Here is a 26,359-nt window from a genome sequence, read left to right as displayed (position 1 = left end):
AACACCAGCACCAGACTCGCGGTTCTGCTGAGCGTTTCCCTGCTCCCTCCCCTGGTGCAGTGGTGTGCTGGTATCCACATCCTTTCTCCTCTCCCTGTGTATCTACCAGAGCATAAGGTTAAGAAAGTGCACACCAAGCTTCTTGTATTTGCTCTTGAGAAATACCGCAAATGAAGAGTACCAGCTACTGTGAGATTTTCTGAGCAAAATCACATCATCCATTAAAATACAGCCTAACCTCATTTTCGTTTTTCTTCTACCTGCTTCCTCAGAAATCACTTCTGAGTTTCTGATTTGTGCTTTTGGTCAACTTTCACCTTTTTGTCCTTTTGTTTTTGATCTTATCCTTGTAGAAAAGCAAAAGGGAACAAAGAGAAATTGAAGTAACACAATTTTCTCAACAGAATTATTCAAGCAAGTATACACACACACAATACAATGTCCAGTCACCCAGAAGCACCAGTGTTACTGGGACTGTGTTTTTACTTATCCTTTCACCTGGGTCCTAGGAAGCTAAAAGGTATGCATGGGGCCAAGAAACTACCTCATACTTGTGTTGAGTCCTTTTTACACCTCATAGCTTCCGAAATACACCTTTTAACTGTCCAGATTAATTCCAGATTTTGAAGACTATAACACTTCTCAAAACTTTTAAAGACACCATCAAAGCAATAAAATAGAATAATAAATTGAATGGATTTTCTAAAAAATGTCAGAAATCTCACCTCTCCTAATATCCAAGTCAAAGAGGCCAAGATCTTTTTTCCTTTAATTTAAAAAATTTGTTTGAACAAAATATACAAAATATCATATTTAAACAATGTCTTCATTGTATTTCCCCAAAAGAACCATCAGAAGATCTAGTACTGAGACCACCCAGTCTTTTATCAGCTATTTCCTATGCAGATTAGATTAGCAACATTTCCTGCTCATTTATTCAGTTTTAAAAGATCCACCATACCTTGAATGGTCTTGAAAACTTTGGGCTCGTAACTGGGATGCCACAAACAACGATGATGCAATTGCCAATAGCTGGTGTGTCTCATTCTCTGTTAACACATGTCCTGAGGGAAATCAATCAATCAATCCATCAACCACATGTACAATGTTAACAGTTGTGCCTCCATCTTAGAGAATTACTAGCCATTCAAACGAGTATTTTATCAGGCATCTATTATGGTTTAGTAATGTACAAGGTGCAGGAATCAGGGTGCAAGATTATTCAGTAAGACAAAAAGCCCTGCTAGAAGTTTACTGTCATATTTGGGAAAGAAGATCATAAATGGACTCACAGAACAAAACAATTATAAATACGCCATGCCCACAGAGATCTCTAGGAAAAGCTTAAGCTCCTCGCTTCTGCTGCTCTTTCTCACTCTCACCCACAATTTTACTTCTAAGGAAATGGAGACTAGAAGAGGAGTGATGCTGGTCAAGGTCAAGGGCAGGTTCATGTTTTTTAGTGCAAAGGATTCAAAGAAAATAAAGGTGTGATTCTCTTGCCTGTGTGTGTGAACTCGGGGCCTGGGGCCTCTTCCACCAATTGATCAGTAAATTTCTCCCTCCCTCACTCTCTCTTCCCACCATAAGTTAGCTGACCCAAGGGGCAGGGGTCTAGCCTGGGAAGGCCTGGGGAGGACCACTGGTGTGGCTGAGGGCTGCGCAGCAAGGAAACCTCCTCCACGCACAGAGTTCCTCAAGAAGTGCAGTGATGGGGGGGGGGCGGAGTCTCCCCGCTCCAGGGCCTGAAGGCTAAGACATCCAGCAAGAGCTGTGTGACCACAGAACTTCTAAAGCTATTTATCACAGGACTGTCCGCAATAGTAGAGCATTAAACAGCACAGCAGGAGCAACCTGAGTGCTGGACCATCAGCAGTAAGATGAGTTTATACAATTCTGAATTTATTTGAAAGAAATGATCTGAATATTATGTCTAAAACTCACTCTAAATAGAAATGAATCTAAAAATATCCAAAATTAAAATATAAATACTTTCAAGATCTGCAGTTCATTTTTCTATGGGAAGGTGTTTCATGAAATTGAAGGGTCAGGAAAGCCCAAGAAATCTATTCCCCTTCAAGACAAACCCGGAAGCTATGTAACCCTAAGACAAATGTGGTTCTGGGAATTCAACCACAGACCTCCATGGGAGCTTCCAGGTTTTGGAAAGTTCCTGGTCATCCCCTGACATTGGAACAGTGATGGAACCATCCCATGTAACTCCATAATTAATTATCCTATAAAGAAAGTGTTATAGAAATTTGGCCCCACTCTTCTCAAAATGAGCAGTGTAGGAGCCATTCAGGGTCCTGCAAAGTTAAGATATTTTTCATAGTCCTAAGATTGATTTTCCTTTTTAAAACAAACAAACAAAAAACCTCTCATTTTATCAGGAGTCCCTCGATCTGCAGAGGTTCCTAGTTCTGAGGGATCCACAACATGTGATGACGTCATTGCCCTTATGTCAAAGCAAAATGGATTTACTATCATGAACTTTAAAATGAATTGAGAAAATTTTTACTTTTTAAATTTTCTAGTATTAGGGATTAAACACAGGGGCATTTTGTTACTGAGCCACATCCCTATTTTTTAAATTTTGAGACAAGGTCTCACTAAGTTGCTTACGGCCTCACTAAGTTGCTGAGGTTGGCCTTGAATTTGTGATTCTCCTACCTTGGCCTCTCATATGGATTACAGGCATGCACCACCACACCCAGCTAAAAAATAAATTAGTAAAGTTTTTTAAATTTCTCCAGTTTTAATTTATAATGTGGCAAAATCACAAGGCCTTTTGGAGTATAAAGAGGATCAGTTCTTCTCAAATGTCACTGGGCATTTGAATGACTTGGATTAAATGAGCCTCCATTCCTGCATTCCACCCGCAGCATGTGACTAGTAGAAAGCATGGGGAGAGGTTGGGTAATCTGCATTTATAATAAGCTCTAAGGGCAAGAAATGTTATACCTTCAAACAGAACTGCTTTGGGTCATATTTATCAACTTGCATAAAGAAATCAGTCCATGAAAACAGCCTAGGTGCCCTTCAACAGATGAACAGATAAAGAAAATGTGGTACACACACACAATGGAATATTACTCAGCCATAAAGAAAAACGAAATTATGGCATTTGCCAGTAAATGGATGGAAATGGAGACTATCATCTAAGTGAAATAAGTCAATCCCAAAAAAGCAAAGGTCAAATGTTCTCTCTGATATATGGATGCTAACACACAATAAGGGGTGGGAGGGGGGATAGACAAAGGGGAATGAAGGGAAGGGAGGGGGATGGGAATAGGAAAGACAATAGAATGAATTGGACATAACTCTCCTGTGTTCAGGAAACAGTGTACTCCACATCATGTACAACCACAAGAATGGGAAGCTATACTCCATGAATATATGATATGTCAAAATACATTCTACTGTCACATTTAACTATAAAGAACAAAGGGAATAAAAGGAATCAGAGTCCATGAACCCAATTTAGTGAGACATGCTCAGCAAAACCAATTATCAAAACACTTTGAACGCAGTATTTTTCATGATAATTGTGTAATTATGTGTGTGTGTGTGTGTTTGTGTGTGTGTGTGAAATGCATTTTTTCTAGTGGTTCACAGAAGACTTGACAAGCCCCTTCTTCAGACACGCATGCATTGTACATATCATCGGGAATGGAAAGGCAACACACTCTGGGACCCCTTTAATGGCAAGACATTCATTACTATTTTACTTGGTCACTGGTGTGCCAACTCAGGCCATATGGAGAAAGGAAGTGCCCAAATTGGACGCGCCATCTTTCATCACATCTCAGACAAACTGATATGCTCCACATCAACTTCCACCCTTTTGTTGATAGCCCACTTTGAAAGGTATTCAGGTCCATGTGTAGGACTTGATCATAACTGACCCATTCCACTAGCCGTTCTAGCATAAAGCTATTCCTCCTCATAACCAGAGTGGCTTTATCTCCTGCAAGTTCCCCTGTGGCCTGATACCCATACAGCCTCCCTGCCCTGGCTCGACCCTGGACTCTCCTTGAATGCTCCCCGCTGTTGGTTCTCTGGTGATGGAATGCTGGTTTCCATTCTTCGATCCAGGCTGACAGGCCAGACAAAGGTCCGTTCTCTTTTCTGAACAGGATCTCATCCACAGCCGCCTGCACAGCTACCCTGGGGGAGCTGAGAATGCACACAGCCTGCCAGCCTGCAGGAAGGCAGATCCCCAGAGGGCAGCCAGAGCTTCTGCTTGTTGACAAGTCCTACCTGCCCAGAACTCTGCCTGAGACACACTCACATATTCAGATGCTTTTGGATTCGTCCATCCCTTTCCACAGTGGGAACATAAAGTGATAATGAACAACTCTTTCTCCCTTGCCAGTTTAGGATTCAACTTTCCTATATTGCAAAGTCAGTAAAAAATTACCTTTTACCTTTTCCTTTTCTAAAATGCAATTCACTCTCTTTCCCTTGAGGGCCCAGGTGTTCAAGAACTTCAGTTTAGTGGGGTTTGGAGCAGGAGTGCATAGGCATATTTAAGCAATCACATTTACTTCAAAATTAGTTGGAGTACTTTCTTCAGCAGTTTCCTCAAAATAAATACACATACTGAGACATTTCTCTATTTATTTGAAAACACCTTTTTAAAACACTGACAAATGCAGGCTGTCTCGATTAAGCACAGTCCTCTGGAACCAATTTCTTTCCTATGCAACAGATCTTGCCTTTAGGTTCTCCACCTTCTGGTTTATGGAGTCTGAAGATCTCAATAAACATTCTTGGCATATCTTTTTTTCTTTTGTTCTCATTTCTTTTTTTCTTTGTGGTGCTGGGGATCAAACACAGGGTCTTATTCGAGGCAAGCACTCTACCAACTAAGCTATATCCCCAGCCCACATTTTTTATTTTTTCTTTCTTCCTTTCTAGAAGCCTTACATAGTTTTTTCATTAATCCTATCTGAAATCTGGTGGATCTTTCCAAACCCCAAGGCTTTCTAAAGAACAGTGAAACCAAGACTCCCCTACAACTTATTTTATCCTTGTTTTGTCCATTTTTCTTTCCATTAGACTCCCATGATATATTCATTTACATGCAAAATCTTGTGGATCTTCCCTCCATATTTCTTACTGCCTGAATGGTTTTATTTTCTTTACCTTTTTGTTAAATATTTTGGGACACTTCGTTCAGTTATTGCCTTGGGTCACTCGATTCTTAGCAGTGACCTTTGGATACTTTGACTGCTGAAATGTTTTGGCTCATCAAGCCTTCTCTAATTTAACCCCTCTCTGCTCTGTCCGTTTTCAGTGAGTGTAGGCATCTGCACCTGTGCTTCGTCCTCGGGGACCCGCCGAGGTCTCCATCTCAGATGGGTGACCCTCTTCCTCTTCACGCTAGTGGCTCTCATGTCAAAGGGTTAGGTAGTGGTTTGCTGGGAAGTGTTTCACAACCCAATGGATGTGGGGGAAGGAGAAAAGCCCTAGTGTGTAGCATTTGCTAATTTCCTTGTAGTGAAGACTCTCTCCATGGTTGATTTCAAACTACCAATGTACTTCAAAGCGGATGGCGTGTGAGGACAGGCACACATGGCTCCCGCAAGCCAGCCTGGCAGCCCAGCACCCAGGCTCGAGTCCTTGACGAGGAGCTGCAGAAGTCAACAAGGCCACCTCTGCATGAGGTGTCCTCGTTTCCTAAGCAGGAACTGGCCTCTCCTCTGTCTCAAGACATTTTGGTCACGTGCTTATCTAGTGCTGGTTTTATTCTGTCCTGTAGTGTGTTAGCTCTTTCTGTGCTTATTTCTTTTGTGATGTGAGCTCTTTGATGACAGGAAAACTGTACTGTCCATCTTTGATTTCCTCCTGGAGTCTGCACTCATTATTTGTTGAATGATCTTAATGACTATACAAATAGTATCAATGGACAAAAAGAAGTATAATTCATTCTACCCTTTTTATGTTGAATTTAATTTTTACCAAAAATCTGTAAAGCTTTTCACACAAAAAAATACATATATATAAAATTATGACAATTTCTTTTGATGGAGCTTCAGGTCAAAATACAGCAAGGCAATAGAGAAATAAGTTCAAAGAGTTTATTACATTCCAATTGAAATTACGATTCTTAAAATATTTTCTTCTTTATTTCCTCTTGATTTCAGAGCCAAAATATCTTATTCTTCATTTTCCTTATCTTTAGAATCAAAGAAAAATAGCTTTTCAACATCAGAATGTAAAGAGTGGACCAGAATAGCTTCTTGTGTATGCTTTATTTTAATTTTGGACACAATAATTTCCAAGTGCAAATTTAAGAAAATTCAGTAAAACTGTTTTAGTCCACAACAGATCTGGGGAGGTAAGCTCATATAATAGAAAATTTTAATGCAATCATAAAGACAGACACTGTCTATGAGCAGCGCTCAGGAGAGCAGGACAGATGGGAAGCAGATGGGTAAGCCCAAAGGGACAAAGTGACCCTGCCTCAAGCATGTTGAGAGGGTCCTGGACTAACTTCAGTTGCCACTTCCTGCTGTCTCTTTCGGGCACATGTATCAAACAGTCAAAGACGATAGTTTAATTTATCTAAGACTTGCTCTGGGTTAACATAGGAAGGAAAGAGAGAGCACTAGGAGACGGTGGCCATTCAGAGAGGAATAAACTGACCACAAACCGTAGGCGGGAGTGAAACAGGAGGCCTTAGGCACGGCAGACACAGGTGTGCATGCTGCGAGTCCTCGGCGGCAAGACGACACGCAGCGGGCCCGATCCAAACGCCTGGTGATTTATGAATCTGAAGCCCAGCACACGGAAAGAGCCCTCGAGCTGGATTCGGCTGGGATGTGGCTCAGTGGTGGAGGGTAGCAAGCTCAAGGCCCTGGGTTAACCCAGCACTGGAGGATGAACAAATCAGGGAGAAGAAGGGAGAGGAAGCAGGGGAGACAGAGGAAGAGAGGGAGGGAGAAAGAAAAAGAAAAAGAAAGAAAATCCTAGGATCTGTTCCTGGCTTCCTCATTTTACTGGTCATTTAGCCTCATCAATTGTTTTGAGTTTTTGTTTCCTTGTATGGAAAATGAAGGCTGAGTTTAAATAACTGCAAAAAGTTCTTCTAACACTTGTAACAATTAAAAATACTATAATCCTTTCTTGTATAAGCTAAGAGGCAAAATTACAGTGTCCTGCTGATATTCCTAACCAAAAATAAAAATTTAAAATGTATTAGGCATATTACAGAAAACTGTAATATATAGGTTTTTAGTGAATTTCTGAAGGGGATTCCCTGATCTACAGAATGTGGAACATTTCCAATTGTTGCTAAATGTACAATACATGGTCATCAACTCCAATTAGAAATGTTTCTATGGGATATTTTACCATTTATACATACTCATGTGAATGTGTGTGTATATTTAAATACCCACACATGCATATGTTTGTTCTAAAGGTTCTCTGAAGTGTTAGCCTGTTTTCTCCTTCGGCCCACCATTTCCTATCATATCACCTTCACAGATGAATTAGGTCGGCAGACACAAGAAAATACTGAGTCTACCTAACAATTTACCTCAACGTTTAATTAAAATCTCAGTAAGCACAAGAGGCCAAAACAGTAGAATCAAAACAGAGTGAATGGACTATCTGGAAACATGCACAGATAATTAAAAATATGCAAAGTAATCCCTTCATCAAAACTACCAATAAGATTCTTTTAATTAATTCAACAATTGTTTCCTTAATGTCTGTCATGGTTTGTTGCTAGGGACACAGTAAGAAGCAATGACTTAAGTGATTCCTGACCTCATGAAACCAACAGACATTAATGAAATCATTACACAAAAATAAAACTGCAATCATGTTAAATATGCATTTTCTTTTGTACTCTTTCAAATTTGTAGGTTTTTAAGTACTAAAAAATCCTTGGATTTTTAAAAATATTTTTTAGTTTTAGGTGTATACAATGTTTTATTTCTATGTGGTACTGAGGATCGAACCCAGTGCCTCAGATGTGCTAAGCGAGCACTTCACCACTTGAGCCACAACCCCAGCCCTGAATCCTTGGATTTTAAGAACCCAAATAAAAGAACTTCCTCCTTCCCCTTGATACTAATGATAAAACTCTAGCACTAATGTTTAAAAGAAGATTCAAATCTATTTCTTAGGAAAACTCTAAATTTTAAATTAAAAATTACGTTGTAAATGCATTTAGAAGATCAACTACATGAATCTACATATAGCTCCTGAAGTGACTATATAAGTCCTTTTATAGACTAGAACACTTTAAATGGAAGACTACCTAACCTTTGTACATCCCACCATCACCAGAAATTCGTGTAGAGGCTTCTGGATCTCACCTTGTCTCTTTTCCATGAAGTCTCAGGTAAATCCTGTGAGTTTCTTAATTACACGTTAACCATGTCTTCAACACTCACAGAAGAGTTTCCTCCATTTCTCATTTTTTTCTCCTCATGGACCATTTTTTTCTATTACTTGGAAACACTCACTGACAACTGTCCAGTGCTAAACATCATATTCCACTCATTTCTTTATTGAAAACTTCATTTTCAGACTTTAAACAATTGTCTTCTTACACATTGTCTTTTTTTTTTTGTACAAAGGTTTGAACCCAGGGGTGTTTTACTACTGAACCACATCTCAGCCCACTTTATTTTTATTTTGAGACAGGGTCTCACTAGGTTTCTTAGAGCCTCACTAAGTTGCTGAGGCTAAATTTGAACCTATAATACTCCTGACTAAGCCTCCAAGCTGCTGGGATAATAGGCAGGTGCCACCATGCCCAGCCGACATCATCATTTTTATCAACTAGGACAAGCATCTTGGATTTCTGAAAATGTCAATGCTGTTTTTCATAAGGATATACACAGTCACTAAAAAAGGGTTCCTATATATACCTATATCAGAAAGACGGGTAGGGCAATGATCTATTAACATTCTCTGCCCACAGGCTAAACTCACAGAACATTTCACATGGTTTCATTCTTCACTCAATAAAACTGCAGATTCGTATATTCAAGAGTCACACATGAACACTTAAAATCATGAGTGTCACTAGTCTAGGATATTCCAAATATGTTAATAAATCAAGTATAATATAAGTCAAAGGCCAAAATTTCAAAATGGAAAAATTGTGTGTGACAATAAAGCATGAAAATAATGACTTTAAGTAACAAAATAAATTTGAGTAACTAAAATATTTCAATCATACAAACCTTTAAAGCCATCAGGATATACATCCGACAGAAATTTAGTACTGATGTCTCCTTTTACAAAGCGTGAATTGATTATCACCTCTCGAAGTAATGCGATATTATGTGTAACACCTAAAAATAAAATGACATAGGTTAAATTGGGGAACAATGAGTCAACTAAAAACCTAATTCTTGTAACTTGAAGAAATTTATCATCAGTGTCCAACGACCTACGGAGAACACTTAAGAGTACTTTTCCCTTTGACTCTCAAATAACAGCAAACCCCTGAACATGAAGTAGCACTAAAACACCCACACCCACTGTAAACTTCAACAGCTTGCTACCGTCAATTCAATTGGGAAATAATGTCTTTCCAATAAATAGCACTAGAACAACTAGATATTCTCGGGAAGGCGGGGAGGGAAAAAAATTGAACCTCACTCCAATTCACATCAGAGACAAAAATCAACTGAAAATGGATCACAAACCTAAATGTGTCTTAAAAGTCTAAAACTATTTTAAGATTTATAAAAGAAACAAAATTTTTGTTACTTTGGGGTAGGAAGCAGATTCATAGTGCACAAAAAAAATGAACCATAAAAATTTCAACAAATTGTATTTCATCTAAATGTAAAGTCTGCTGGGCACACAGGTATAAACCTGTAATCCCAGCAACTCAGGAGGATGTGGCAGGAGGATTACAAGTTTGAAGCCAGCCTTAGCAACTTAGTGAGACCCTATCTCAAAATAAAAAATAAAAAGGGCTGGGGATGCGGTCCAGTGATTAAGAGTTCCAGGTTCAATCCCCAGTACCAAAAAACAAATAAATAAAAATAAAATAAATTTAAAGTCTGTTCTTCAAAAGATAGTTTAGCACATGTGAGACACTGGGTTTGATCCTCAGTACCACATTAAAAAATAATAAATAAATAAATAAAATAAAGGTACTGTGTCCATCTACAACTAAAAAATAAAATATTAAAAAAGATAGTTTAAAAAGTGAGCTGCAAATCACAGACTGAGAAAAAATATTTACAACACCATATGTCAGACAAGAAACATGGAATATTTTTTAAAAAAACATTTTTTACAATACATCTTATAAGACAACAAACAAGTCAAGCTTAAAAAGAAAAAATGGGTAAAAGATCTAAACAGACAGTTTGCAAAATGCCCAATAAGCACAGAAAAATGTTCAGCATCATTACTGTCAAAAATAAGAGATGCCACTACACACCAATTCACATGGCTAAAAATTAAACCATGGCTGCTGGTGAGGACAGGGAACAATCCGGACGGCCCCACTTGGAGGTGGCAGTATAAAATGGTCCACCTATTTTGAAATAGTTTGGCAGTTTCTGAAAAAGCTAAACACATCCTCATCTCATGATTTGGACAATTCACTCCTAAATATTTTCAAGTTCAATAAAAATATGTCCATGCAAAGACTTATACACAAAGGTTAATATCAGCTTTACTTGTAATAATCAAAACTTGGAAAAAATCTAAATGTCCATCAACAAATAAATGAACGGATTAATATAATGTGGTTTTTCCAAACAGTGGAATTCTATTCAGCAGTAAAAAGAGACGAGTGAGTCATCAACATACAAAATAACAAGGATGAATTTCAGAATAATTATACCCAATTCAAGAGGCAAGACCAACAATAATGCATACAGTATAAATTACTAAGAACAAATTTGAGAAAATGCAAAACAAACTATAGCAACAGGAAGCAGATCATGTGGTCACAACAGAACAGGGACATGGATTACCCAGACCCTGAGGAAGCCTCTGGAGGTGACAGAAACGTTCAGCATCTAGTCATGATGGTTTCATGGCTGTACGTGTCTGTGTCAGTGATCATCAAACTGAACACTTTACATGTTAGAAGTTCATTCTATGTCAAATGTACTTCAATGAGTGTGTGGAGAGGAAGATCACAAATGTGTGCTCAGCAGAAAAAAAACTGAGCCTAGCAGATAATGACTATTTCCAAGTAAAGTTAAACTAGGTAACTGCTACGAGAGAAATACAAATGGTGCGTGGGAGAGTCCTATGACACAGAAGGGTTTATGAAGAAGAGACTGGGTCATCTTGATTACAGGGCCATAAAAGTAGCTCACAAAGTCTAAAACTCTCAGTCCATGGCCAAGAAGCCCACATCTGTTCCTGGGTCTTAACAGTGTTGATCTTCAGTCAGCATTTATTCCTCACCTATCGTTCACCTGGCAATCAGATCACACAGGAAGGAAGCTGAGAGCACACCTGACTTGGAAACTTTCATTAACCAGTTATGGAATGAGAAGACCACAAAGAAACTCGAGGTGCCTCAAAGTAAGAAAACTGTGGTCCAGGGCGGCTGAATAATGTAAAGTTTAACAATTACAAACTACAATAGCAATAAATGATAGCACTAGTTTCCTCCAAGGAGAAGAAATATGGGTAGGGGAATGAGGTAGGAAGGGCAGCTTCCTCTTCACTGCATCGTTGGCACCGTCTGAATTTTGCATCGTGAATGCAACAGATTTTTTAAAATTATAATAACAGTATGTGTAGCAGTTTTTGAAAATATAGAAGCATGTTAAGATACACTGCTAGCTCCCCTAAAACCTTTTTCCTGTTCCCACAGAAATCAAGATTTACATGAGCAAGACACCCAGACACAGCCTGTATCTCCCCACCTAGCTGCAGCCAGGCTGAAACTAACTCCCAGACATGGGAACACAAGCTAAAGCGAGCGCTCCTTACTTGCTGTACTTGCTTATAAAACAAAGCGCTTGCTAGACTTCTTCTCATTCCCTCTTCCTGTGAGATTCCTCATGTGGTGGGAACTCAGCTTTGTCAAGGGGAATGAAACACAGCCACAAGGTGGGGGGTGTCTTTGAAAGACCTCATGAAGCTGACCCGCCCCATTAGCATGGACTGGAAGACTATATTACATGAAGGCTAATACATTTCTATCTTAATTTACACCAATGTATTTAGAAATCTTTATCACAGCAGATTACCTGGTGCCCTAATGCATGTACATGGGGGAGAAGAGAGTATATTTTTCTACGACTTCCCATCTTTAAGTTTATCAATATTAGCAGCTTACTACAACCTTACAGGCATTTTTCTATGCATCTCTTTATATTAGATCATATGAGCAACTATATGAAAAATTCTGAGCATCTGTTCCTGCTCAGAAGATGTGCTGTGTTCTTATTTTATAAAAGCCAATTCCCAAACTATCCAAACTACCCTAAAACATTTAGAGAAAGTTCTAGAACTCAAATATTAATGGTATTCCTTCAGCTATACAAATATGTCATCTTTGTTCTCCTCCTCCTCCTCCTCTCTGTCCTTCTCCTCATCTTCCTTGCCCTCCTACCATGTAAGACACTACCACACACAGATGATGGTCCTAATAAGTACCTTTCCTAGCACACACCCAGGAGAAATGCACTGCTCTCCAGCCTTGCTCTATGGGCAATGCCAGCTCTCACACAATAGCTACTATTTCTAAGAACTTTCCCTCTTGTTAATGGGGAAAGGATACACAAAAATTATTACATGCCTGAGACATGGGAGTTATCAGACTCCTCTAAGAGCTTTCATAAATAAATGTTTTTACAACGAATGTATTAGAAGATATAGGAAATTTCTGATGACACAAACATACCTAAAAAATCATTGAAGAAACGTTACATTTCAGCATTTACATCAGTAAAAATGAAGCTCAGCTGAAGCAGTGTGCTTAGAAAGACAAACTAGGGAGGTGAGAATTCTTGAATGATGTCAGGCCATCAGAGGGCAATTGTTCCATTGACCAAAACCAAAGTACTTCTGAAGAAGAAAAGGGATCTCACTTGGCGGAGCGGTCCCTATGCACAGGAACCACAGCTGCAGAGTTCCAGAGGAGGAACACATTTGTGACTTAATACATTTTTCTGGCTGGGAAAGAAAACAAAAAGATACAGAAGTACACCTAGGGTGGTTGAGATCTGGATGTCATCAGGGAGAAACCTGGGTGCTTTAGGGATCTTTCACTGCTGTAAAAAGCAAATGGTCACCACCAGTTATTTCTGTGGGGAAAACCGAAAGAAAGACAGCCTTGCCCAAGAGTAGGAGAGAAGAGAGCCAGAGGGGCTAACAGGGCCAATGGGGCACTCAGGGTCTGGCAGGACCAGGCAAAGATGTCACTGTCCCTTCTAAGCAAAGAGGATGGCTGAGGCTGGAGGGAGAGGACCTTGTTTATACAGCCCAGGGCCACTTAGGCTGTGAGATGGAAAAGGGACTACAAAGGGCAGGAATGAAGATGGGAAAATGGATTAGCTCTCAGCCACACAGTGAAGAATGGGCAGGCTGTGGTCCACAGCTAGGGTGTGGACAGCACCAACAAAGAAAAAGAGCAGGACCAGAGAAAGATACAGGAGGCAGACAGGGCAGAGTGACTTCACTGGGGTTGACAATGGAAAGATGACCCCAAGCACAACACCCAACATTTGTTGGGCAGTAGGACAGAAGATGCCATGGGCAGACAAGGGCTGAGCCGACAGGAGACAACTCCACTCATCATGGGCAAGATGGACTTGCAGTGCCTGTGAGATGACCACTTGATGTCCGACAGCGAGCAGAGGAGCAGGAGGTCAGAGGCGCAGGCAGAAGGCAGGCCCCTCGAGGCACACAGCCGTCCATGTGACGCACTGCCCACAAGAGCAGTGCAGAATGAAGTATGCAAACCTTTCATGTATCCCAATACCAGGAGTTTTAGAGGAAAACAGGGCCCCAAAGGAGGGACTGGGAAAGATGAAAGTTGAAAGACCAAGGATCAGGAGCAATTTAATTTCCAAAAAAAGACGGTTCTTAGATACAAATGAACAATTCAGAGTATTTCAACTTACAAGCTTTTTTACAGAATGGAACTTATAAGCAAGGCATTTTAACTCTCAGAATTTTTGTTCTTCCCTCTCCCAATATAAAAATAATACTGCTGTCTTATGTATTTACTATTTCGTACTTAACTTCACTGGCTTTTCTTTTACAGCTTTGTGCAGGTATAAATTTTCTAGCTCTGTATGTGGCCAATGCCAGAACAGCTGGAACCAGACCCTCCCTTCAGTAAAAGACAACACAACTTTCAGAAATAGTTAATAATTTGAACAAAGATTATTTTATGATGACCAGTAAATGAATTTGTAACTAGCAACATCCAAAAAAGTTGAAATGTATGCAGTCTTACAGGATAAATGATATGTTGTAATTTCATTCCACATTCAAATCTGAAAAAGAGGTGTTGATTTTAGAAAATATGTCTCAATGGAATTATAATCAAATATTTATTTACATTTTTATATCAAAGAATGGAGCCATTCAAGTACACATTTATCCTGTAGGACTTTTTAAAAATCCTTCAACTTGAATAGTAAATACAACATGAAAAAATATCTTTATCTCACTAAACAATGTTGTGAGAAGAAAATTAGAACACAAAAGCATCTTTTCTTTAATATTCTCTGAATAATAAATATTTTAAATAAATAATATTCTATAAAGAAAGTATTATATATTACTATGTAAAAATCAATCATTATCTGTTTTTCCCCTAATGATTATGTGGTAAAATAATGGCTAATGGCAGAAATGTTCTCAACAGTACTGCACATTAATTAATTAATTAGAGTCAAAATGGGGTTAGCCAGAAAATTATTTTATACCTTAATGTTCAAGACATCAGACAGAAAAGAGCAGTCACTGAGCTATTACACAGTATTCTACATATTTGAAAGTTCCCATTTTGTACTTGGTTTACTTTCTTCCCATGTACCAGAAAAGACAGTGCCATTTGAACAGCCCTTTGTGCAAAAGTAAGTGGACAGTAGAGGTATTATTTGGGAGTTACTTTACAACCTCAATGATATTATTAATCACATACTCATAAAAATTATGACTGGGAGTTTTAGATTGGGAATTGAGGATGACCTCTGCCAAAGTTCACCAGGTCCCATCTGTATGGGAAATCATGACAGCCATGGCGAGAGGCCCCAAGAGCAGCCTTCTCCTGACTGCCTGCTGGTTCTAAAACACTGGCCAGACATTAGCTGTGCACACTGCCAGGATCAAACAGAGGCCAAAGGCACTGCTCATTTCATGGGGACTTAGGAATTAACTTTAACCCAAGTTACATTTTTGCTCTAAAGTTTCTCTATTTAAAAAAAAAAAAAAAAAAAAAACAAAAAAAAAGCTCACAATCACTCAGAGAAAGAAATCATATTTGAATAATTAAGCAATTACCAAAACAAGATAGTAAATTGTTCTTCCTCATCTGTCCTTCACAAAACAATTTTTCTAACCCACCAATCTTTTAGAATTATCCAGATGAATAAAAATCAAAAGGTTATCTTTGCTTTTATTCCTGAACTGTGAGCTGAAAGGAGCGGGGGAAGCTCCTCCTCATGATGTTTTAAAACTCTTATTCTGGAATAAGCTTGGAATTTTAGAAAATTTGCAAAATAGTACAGGTTCCCCAGCTGAGAACACCTTAAACCACATTTATTTGCTGTATCATTAATGTTCTCTGCATGTATAGACCACACAATTTTCCCTTCTAAACAATTCAAAGTAAATTGTAGACAAGATGCCAGTTTAACCCTAAATATGTCACTGTATATTTTTAAAACTCTTATTCTGGAATAAGCTTGGAATTTTAGAAAATTTGCAAAATAGTACAGGTTCCCCAGCTGAGAACACCTTAAACCACGTTTATTTGCTGTATCATTAATGTTCTCTGCATGTATAGACCACACAATTTTCCCTTCTAAACAATTCAAAGTAAATTGTAGACAAGATGCCAGTTTAACCCTAAATATGTCACTGTATATTTCCTAAAAGGAAAGTAAGTCTCTATAACCACACACAGTGATCAAGACCAGTGAAGTATAACATTGATAATGATATCATTGTCCAATCTATAGGCTTGATTAAAATTCCACCAAATGTCCCACTATGACCTTTACTTTAAGAAAAGCATTTTTTGCTGTTCCAGAATCTAATCCAGGGCCACCTTCCCCCCATGCGTCTTTTGCTTGCTTTGATCTAGACAAGCTGCTCCAGTTCCCTTTGTGTTTAGTGACCTTGACATTTTGAGGAGCAAAAGCCATTTGTTTTGTAGACTGTCTTTCAGGTGGGTTTGTCTGATGTTTCCTCAGGATCACGTTCAGGTTATGCATTTTGGGCAAAAATATCACACGAATGGTGGTGCTCAGCATCCTAAGGAGAGGATGCTGATTCATCCATTACTGGTGAGGTCAATGGTGATTGCTTGCCTAGGCAGCTAGCACACAGCAAAGGAGTGTGACTTCCCTTTATGGTTAATAAGTCATCTTACAGAGGGATGTCAAGAAAATATGCAAATACCCATTTCTCATATTTTCACTATTAATTTTTGCATCCACTGATGATTCTGACTTAAACACCTGGTGTTTACCAGATGGTGATTTTTCTACATTTATTAATGAGCTAAAAACCTACAGGTAGAACTGTCTTTTCCCCAGATTATCCACTCTCTCTCTCTCTCTCTGTTAGCATCAACTCAGGGCCTCATTCTATTCCATGGGTGACAGTCCCTTCCTGGCACTATTTAGCACTATTTATTTTCTCAGATTTGGCCAGTGGGAGCCCTTGCAAGCTGGCTTTCACGTCCTTTTGACAGATCATCATTTTTTGAGCACTTGTTTACTTTCTTCCACAAGATGTTTCCAGCTCACCTTATATTCTTGCTGAAATCAGCCACTGTATCAGAGAACCCTGGTTACATTTAATTATTTAGTGGGTGGAGGCCAAGGGTATTGACAAACACCCTACAATACAGCCAGCCACCCACAGCTCCAAACTGTTAGTACTGCCAAAGGTGAGAAGCCCCAAGCTAGATAATGTGCACATGTGCACGCGCGCGCACACACACACACACACACACACACACACACACACAGTGTATCAGTCTATGTATCAGTCATATGTATCAGTCTATGTGAAAACCCGGGAGTTCACATGACCTCCAATTTCAACCCAACACCACAGAGGCCATTCCACCCCTATGCATTCCCACATCTGCTACTGCCTTCTCCAACAGAGAAAAATTTGGTTCTTATTATCCACAATACATGTGTTTATTTCCTCAATTCCAGAATATGTCCAAATTATTTTCAGTACTGCTAATGCATCAACTATGAAAAACACCTACTAACTAGAGTTTAATATTTGTTTATACATATTTTCTCCTCGGCCTGAGGATATACAGAGTTAAAATTCTCTTAAAAGTATTTGGGTTAGTTTTTTTCTTTCCTTTCCCCTTCAGCATGATTGTATTATTCATCTGAAATATAGGCCACCCATTATGGTTTCTATTCTGTTTTGAGTTCTCCCTAAGAATTTTGATTCATTCAGAAATATTAACATGGATCTAGAAGTCAGAATCATAAAACTGTACAATCAAAACACCTCTCCCCTTCATCACATTTACCTTTTCTACCGTCCCCAATCATTCCCACCATACTCCTCTGGCCTTGGGTGTGTATGGTTATGTGTTTCCACAAATAAGCAGACATACATATATATCTCATTTCCTTTGACATCCACCAATATCTGTTTAATAAGAGAAATGCTGCCCTTTAGCCTAAAGGGCTGACAACCTTGATATTAACTACAAGTGCCACCTTTCCTTGCAGCTAGGTGTGGCCAGGGTACTAAATGCCAATAGGATGGGAACAAAAGTAAAACTAAAACTGCCCTTTCAAGGCCCTTCCTGAAGGCAAGAGGGCAAGAACTCCCCACCGCCTTCCTGCTGGAACTTGACAATGGGCATAAAAGCGTCCACTTGGGTCCCCAAAATGATACCACCTGCTTTCAATGTAAGAGTCCCCCAGCAGCCCTTGACAACTCCTTTCTCTACTGCCGCAGGAGGAATAAGTCAACTCTGTCTTTCCTCAGTCACCTTTCATTTTGATGTTTTTAATTCTCTGTGTTACAACTGCTTAGACCACAGCCTAACCACAAGGTCCTCGGGTGGGAGATGATGGTGCTATCCAGACAATGAAAATAACTGGGGGTCAGAGTAAATAAAAGTGTGAATGAGACTGCAGAGGCCATGCTGGGATGCAGAAGCATGGGAGCCTAATGAAAATACACTGGGTTCTAATCGGTTTTGAGTTCTCCCTAAGAATGTTGATTCATTCAGAAATACTAACATGGATCTAGAAGTCAGAAGTGATTTTGGGTCTTAGTCCCAGGTCCTGGTACAGAGCTCATGAAACCTTTGAACTTTCCTGAATGATAGGGATGAGAAGAGCATCATTTATTATCATAAGAAGCTATTTTTGACCATATCTGAGCTTATGCTGATGATGACAGCTTGTGCTGGGAGCCAGACGAACCAACCATGTAATGAGAGATTTAGAACCTTTAGCCCAACCATCTACCCACCCAAACCTAGGGCTGGAGATGGACCAACGGCCAATAAGAACCATCGCCCTGTCTCTGAAGCTTCCATTAAAAAGTCTACTCTATGGGGCAGGATCATGAGAGCTTCCAGGCTGAAGAACCCAGGAAGTGCTGGGAGTATGGCAGGCCCTGGGGAGCAGGGGAGTCCTGCGGTCCTCCTCCATCCTTTTCCTAGCACCTCTTCCACTTGGCTGTTCCCAAGGTGTACCTTCTATAGTAAACCAGTAATAGTAGACAAAGTGCCTCCCAGAGTTCTGCAGCCATAGCAGGTGGAGTGCTGCTATCTGAAATGTTTGGATCCAAAAGTGTTTCAGATCTTGGGGGTTCTTCGGATTTTGGAATACTTGCATAGACTTGTTGAACATTTCTATAGGTCTGAAACCAAATGCTCCAAAATTCAAAACTTTCTTCGGAGGGTCATCCTCAATCCACACTGTAAACTATCAAAAATGAGGGAAGGGTTGTGAGAATCCCCAATTTATAGCCAGTCAGTACAATTACAGGTGGCAACATGGGCCTTTCAACAGCACATGAAGTGGGCGCTCTCATGGGCCTAAGTACTTAACCAACAGTGTCTGAACTGAATTGAGTTGATGGGCACACAGGTTCTCAAGTTCTCGGGTGGCTTACATCCTCCTCGGCAAGAAGAAGAATGCTCCAATGAGATGTTGGCCATCCCCTGATACTTCCAAACCCTCAATAACTGGACCATATTCAAAGTTACCAAATTAAAGAACACACTATTCTAACTACAACCCCATCCTGCTGGCTCACTCCTGAGTGCCACCACTGGACCAGTGCTAATATCACCTGTCAAGAGTGGGGACAGTCTACATACAAGTCAACTGCCTCAGACTCTTCAAAAATGAAAAAATGTTCAACATCTCTAGTAATTAGAGAAATGCTAATCAAAACTACTCTAGGATTTCATCTCTCTAGTCAGAATGGCAGTGATCATGAATACAAGGAACAATAAGTGTTGGCAAGGATGTAGGCAGAAAGGCACACTCATACATTGCTGGTGGGACTGCAAATTGGTACAGTCGATATGGAAAGCAGTATGAAGATTCCTTAGAAAACTTGAATGAAACCACCATTTGACAAAGCTATCCCACTTCTCCGTCTATACCTAAAGGACTTAAAGAGCATACTACAATGAAGCAGCCACATCAATGTTTCAACATTTCACAATAGCCAAACTATAGAACCAACCTAAATGTCCTCCAATAGATGAATGGACAAAGAAAAAGAAATTGCGGGGTGTGTGCATGTGTGTGTGTACACATACACAATGGAATATTACTGAGCAGTAAAAGAGAATAAAATTATGGCATTTACAGGTAAATGGATAGAGAATATCATGCTAAATGAAGTAAGCCAATCCCAAAAAACCAAAGGCCAAATGTTTTCTCCGATAAATAGATGCTAATCCATAATGGACAAGAGGCATGGGATGAGTGGAGGAACTCTGGATTGGCCAAAAGGGAGGAAGGAAAGGGGAGCGGGTATGGGGATAGGAAAGATGGTGGAATGAGATGGACATCATTACCCCAGGTACGTGTATGACTGACAAATGGTGTGACCCTATTTCGGGTACAACCAGAGAAATGAAAAGTTGTGTTCCATTTGTGTACAATGAATCAAAGAGCATTCTGTTGTCATGTATAACTGATTAGAACAAATAAACTTAAAAACTTTTAAAAATGCTAGTGAAACACAAGAGGGCAAGAGAATAAGAATACACAATCAAAGGTATTGCGCAAAGTCTGGACTGTGAATGGGGTTAAAAAGCAAATAAAACTCACACTTTGAGAGAAAAGTGTGGAGCCTGGGATCTGCGTGGGACGGCAGTGATGGTATCGGGGTGTTGTGGATCTTCTCTGCAGTGATAATGGCTTTGCAGTTTGTGGGAGCATGCTCCTACCCTTAAGCTGCCCTGTGAAGCACGTAGGAGCCATGTCATGGAGTTCACAACCTTCTCTCACACAGAACAGAAAGAAAACAGGAAAGAAAGGAGGGAGGAATGAGGGAGGAAGAGAGAGGATGAAGGAGGGAAAGGCAAAGGAGGGGAAAAGAGGAAAAGAGCAAATGTCAAAGTCTAACGTCTGATGAACCAGGGGAAGAGCATGGTGTGGCACATGTTTATTCAACTTCTCTTGAGGTTGAAAAACACCTGAAATAAAACTCCTAGGGAAAGCACAGCAAGAATAACCCTTTTGACAAAAACTTTGAGCTTCATAAAATTCCATCTGATATGTGCACATCCCTTTCTCTGTGTCCATCCAAACATAATGAAAAATATTTTAGGCTAAGAAGGGAGTTTAATGTGAGAACGTATTAGACAAGGCTCTGCAAATTCCTCCCCCACTTTAACAGAACACATGGCCATGGCTTCAAGTCACCAGCACACAGTGCTTTACGTCAGCCGGGCGGCGTGCTCATTCAAGCAGCGTGCATCTAGTACACACCGAGTTGTGCAGCCGTTTAGCCACGACAGTCAATGCTGTTACCACTGTCCTTGTGAACATCATCTTACAGCTGGGACCATCAACTCCATGGGAAAGAGTCCCAAAAGTTGAGTGGCTGAGTCAAAAGGTTGGTACTTTTATTTTAAAATATCTTACCACATTATCTTCCCAAAAGACCACAGCAAGCAGTTATATTTCTCTGTTCATGTGTTTTTCATACCAGGGGTATTAGAAGTGCTCTGAAATCAGGGACAGCACCACTTACTCACCCAACAAAGACTTATTCATCATCTACCATGTGCCAGGCACTACTCAGCACCAGTAACACACAATTCAACACGGTAAGCACCACCATGCCTGCGCTTTCCTAATGTTCTTACGGGATGATCCAACAGTGAGCCATTAATTGCACAATTAATAGTCTCTTTACACTGACAGTAAATGCTTCAGAGAAGGGTTGGGACAGGTTGCCATGAGCGTTATGACCCCAGCACACAGCACTGGGAATGACTATTAATGGGCTTTCTTATTATTTATCTATGGCTTGATAAGTTTCACACCACTGATAATACTACGATTTATGACATTTAAAAATGTGGTTTTGTAACTGTGGTGAGAGAGGGAGAAGAGATGGGACCAAAGCTGATGGAGAACATGAATCAGGAGAGTACCAAGCCCTTCACATGTCTAATCTCTCCTAAACCTCACCACTAAGGATGGGGCAGAGACTGTCACTCCATTTCAAAATGTGGAAAATGAGACTCACAGAGACAATAAGTCAAAAATAGTATGCACACTATTACTACATGCTATGACATGACAACAGGATGTGGATCCCAGTCTCCCAGGTTCACTCCACTATATCACGATGATTCAAGGCAAAAATTTCAGACTAAGCTTAGAAAAATCTATATGCGCAATAGAACACATTTCTACATGTGATCCATGTAAAGTTAGGAGACTAAGGGAAGCCACCTTGGTATTTAAGCCACTTAACTTAAAAACCATCATATTGTGCTCTACCAGGTGAATGGACATGTGACAACAACATATTCTTACTCAAACTGTCTACTTCAAACTCAAGATTTTACCATTTGAGCTTGTTGCAGTAAAACTTAAATTAAGCAAAATCTAATAATTCAACAACCACAGTAAAAAAATTCAAAGATCGAGGTCAGGGGACCCTCCACTCCCAGAAGACACAAAGACATAAAAGTCCTCCAGGAGTAAGTTTCCCATACAACTAATTTATGACCATGTATGTACAGTAGTTACAGCACACACACACACTCACACACACACACTATGTTCCAAACGTGTCCTAATGTCCTCTTGGGGAAAAATTACTTCGGAAGGAATACAGACACATGGGCCTATAAAACCAATGCATAAAGAAAAAATATTTGCTGCTTAAAATACAGGAACACAGCAAAGTTATAAGTTAGTAAATACTCTAAAATAAAGGCTAAAAAGGAAGTAGAAAATAAACTGGAAAGAATATGAAGAGGATTTTATCAATTTTTAGATACAAATTTTAGATCTGCAAATTTTCACACTTGAAAGCTTCCCGTTTCCTTGTTTGACATGGACGAATCCCTAACACAGGAGACGAGATAAAATCACAATTACACGTTAACAAGAGTGAAGGGAAGAAGGCAGTGCTTACAGGGAGGAGAAAGAAGAATTTGTTCTAATCTAACAAAGGAAAAATCAGAAGAGAAAGGATGAGGGAAAGTGCGGACTGCATGAGTTAATTGTCATCAGATAAAAATGAGCTGGGAAAGTAAATTGCTGAAAAAAATGGGTCATGAAATTGCTGCTACTGGACAGTTGTACAAACTGTTCACTGCACAAAGTAACTTGGTCAAGGGGGCAAAGCAAAGGCTCGATGTGCTTGTTGCCAAGCTGGACTTCCCATTGAACCCTGAGAACAGAGCATTTTTTCTATTCGCACAAAGCCTGAGTCCACTTGCCAAGCCTCAGGACCCAAAAGCTGTGTCCACTTGAAAGAAGATTTTCTGAAATCTGCAAGAGTGCTTCATTTGGCCTTGAGGAAGGCTGACACCATACATGACAGCTACTCTCTTCCCTGGACTCCCAAAGGAGCCTCCCAGCCCCACCAAGCCCCCAGCCACCAAAAAAGTACATAAACTTTTAAATAAAAAGACCCCTTCACTACTTGTTCAAAATTCAAAGCTAGCTTGGATCTCCTCCTTTCAATTTGGTGTTAAAATCCATTATTCTACAGCTGATAACAATTTATGTCGGGCTAAAATAATTTACTTTCTACCAATAGAAAATTTCTAATAAAATTTAGAATATGACTTACTCTCCCCAAAGGGGATAAGTATAATTCGGAGTTAATTCTTTAAATGCAAGTGCTGCTCCTATTTCTGTACCTCTGATAGCTCAGAGGATCTCATTTTGTTAGGCAGGCACTACAAATACCATCTCCGAACAGGGGGAACAAAGCTGCATCTCCTAGAAAACAGTCGACCCCTAGGCTGTACTCTGAAGCAAAGAGCTATTCTCCCTTCCCCCAAATCTATCCAACAGTAAGTCACTATGTTTCTATCTCCATACATTCTCAAGTTTCCTACTTCAAAAAACAAATAAAAAACTCCATAGACAATAATACAGCAAAATTGTTACCAAACTGTACTGGCCAATGGTTCTTTATGCTATAGATTCTCGTTTTACATACAATAGTAACTGCAAAATGGAAAATGCTTATTTAGGAAAGGTTATTAATCATAAGTTTATTAAATAACTTAAGATGCACGCCGTATAATATATAGGACTGTTAACGAAAAGGAAGCAGGTCTAGTATGTCAGTTGAATTAATTCAAGCTTTTCTGATTTCTACTAAATACATAGTAAACAATTGCTTCATGAATTCGCTAATTAGTAAAACTTCAAGCTGTTTGCTAGAACTAGACACCATATGTAGTAACAGGGTCACAAAGTTTTCTTTTTACCTCGAATAACATAATTATCCAGTGCGTCCTCCATCCTCTTCAGGGCTTCGGTTCTATCAGAGCCATGGGCGATTAACTAAAATCAGACAGGCAGAAACAACGTTTATAGCTACCTACGTGATAAATGATTCAATCCAGGAACAAGTGAAATATTTCATAACAGACTTCCTAAGATAGCTTTTGAAACTTCACAGTGGTTCAGTTTTTAATATAAAATGTGCCAGTTAAGATTTTTCAAGTAAACAAATATTAGAATCTAGCTATTTCAGACTTATACATTTCATTATCATGGTAAAGAGCTATTTGAAAAAACAAAAATCACAAAAACAAGCCAAGAGTTGAAAAGGAGATACATCAAATATGAAGACTGGGGATAGGATGTAAACATGTGGGACTGGGTAAGACTTTTTTATTTCCCTTTTTTTCCTGTTGTTTCCAACTTTGATACACTGAAAAGGGAACATGTTGATAAGCCACCAAAAATGTACATAAACTTTTAAATAAAAAGATGAAAGTTTTAAAAAGTCTATTTTAAGAATTGCTCAGTTTCATACTTAATAGAACACAGAAGCAAAGGGCACTGGTACTAGAGTAACCTGAAGGCCTTCCTGCTCTATAGAATTCTGTGCCTGTTTAAATATACCTTATATAAACTAATAAATAAGAATTTAATTATTCATTAAGGATTTAATGACATTAGTTATCCTGTATACGACAATAACTTTGGTAAATTTTGTAAGGTCTTCAACATTAAACCAGCTTGAAAATTAATCCATAAGCCATTAACAGAAAAGTATACATCTAAAAATGGAATCTTAGCGATTTAAAACTCCATTTATGATATTTTATGTATTTTTATTTTTAAATTAAATCAGGTTTCTCTAATTAAAAAAGAGCTAAGATTCACTTTAACAATATTAGTGTAAAAGCAAAGTTAAAAATAAATAAATAATTGGTTTGTTTACTACAATTACATTAAAAAGTACTCTTAGGGAAAAACCATCTTATGAAACAGAGTTTAATAAAGAAAAATTTTAAAAATCATTCCTCAATGTAGATTTGACATTTTTGAGAACACAAGATTTTCAAATAAAATAGTTTTAACTACTGTAATACTTTACATATTATAAAGTCTTAAGATTTCAATACTAAAATAAATTAAGTTGATTATTCAATCTAGAAAGTTAAACTTGGAAAAGACAGGTGGACAAACCACAAATTATAATCTTCTATAAAATGTAATTGGACTGGGGGTGGAGCTCAGAGGTAGAGCACTTGCCTGGCATACAGGAGGCCTTGGGTTTGACCTCCAGCACCCAGAAAGGGAAGAAAAAAAAGAAAAAAACTAGAAACTTAATTATGTCAAATCAACAACGTAAGGACTATTAATTTGCAAAGAAAAACTGAATAGGTCAAAAGCATTCCAACAAACACGGCCTATCAGCCCAACTTCTTGATACCACCTGACACTTTTTTACCTTAGGCAATTTTCTAAATTTGCCCAAAAAGCAAACAAAACTTAATGCCTTCTTAGTGCTATGAGCTGGGTTGGTGCCCCTGAGTGGATGTTTGTTGATGGGGGTGGTGCAGGTGGATGATCTGATTGGGGAGGACAGACAAATGAATATGGTCTTAAAATTTCTTAAGAGAAAAAAATCTGCAGTTTCTATTTTACATCAGTCTATAATTACTTGTTTAATTATAGTACATGATTCAGGTAAAGGCTCTGTGTCAGACTTTTTAACTAAATACGTACATTGTTCAAAAGAACACGGAAAGAAACCATTAAGAAATGGAACTAACTTTTGAAATCATAGGATCATAATAAATGCTGATATCACTTCCTGGTTGGATGCCACTGTCAACCCGGACCTGGGAGGGAGAGAGAAAAATGAAAGGAACTTCATATTGGGCAGAATTTTTTAAAGCCACAAATTTAATTTCCACAGAGAAACTAGATAGTTTCAATCTCAAGTAACATTCCCATTCCTGAACATTAGAAAAACAACCTCAAAATGCACAGAGACCAACCCGTCTTGATCTGTTAATATACACTACAAGACATGCTTCTGTTACTAAATGAAGGAACTAAGGAATGAAACGGGGGACTTTATACACCCTACACCAGTGCCCCAGGATGCATCTGCAGCTCTCTGCCTGTGTGGATGACGCCCCTTCTCAGGGGACTCTCTGCCTGATCCCTCTGAGCGGCCTGGGGAAGCCTGAGCCCTGGCT

The 26,359-nt window shown here is 39.1% G+C and overlaps 1 protein-coding gene across 2 annotated transcripts in view; it reads right to left on the bottom strand.

The window, feature by feature from the left end:
* Positions 1-26,359, bottom strand: part of Pcca (propionyl-CoA carboxylase subunit alpha) — a 360,840-nt gene that overhangs the window by 144,824 nt on the left and 189,657 nt on the right. For both annotated transcript variants that reach the window (XM_076871993.1, XM_076871994.1), the window contains 4 exons: positions 25,928-25,996; positions 24,125-24,200; positions 9,213-9,323; positions 962-1,064 (listed from right to left, as the gene is read on the bottom strand). In XM_076871993.1, coding sequence (XP_076728108.1) covers positions 962-1,064; positions 9,213-9,323; positions 24,125-24,200; positions 25,928-25,996 — 359 coding nt within the window. The remainder of the gene's footprint in view (positions 1-961; positions 1,065-9,212; positions 9,324-24,124; positions 24,201-25,927; positions 25,997-26,359) is intronic.

Source organism: Callospermophilus lateralis, chromosome 12 (genome assembly GCF_048772815.1).
Source record: "Callospermophilus lateralis isolate mCalLat2 chromosome 12, mCalLat2.hap1, whole genome shotgun sequence".
Lineage (NCBI taxonomy): Eukaryota > Metazoa > Chordata > Mammalia > Rodentia > Sciuridae > Callospermophilus > Callospermophilus lateralis.
This window is presented reverse-complemented; position numbering and strand designations above follow the sequence as displayed.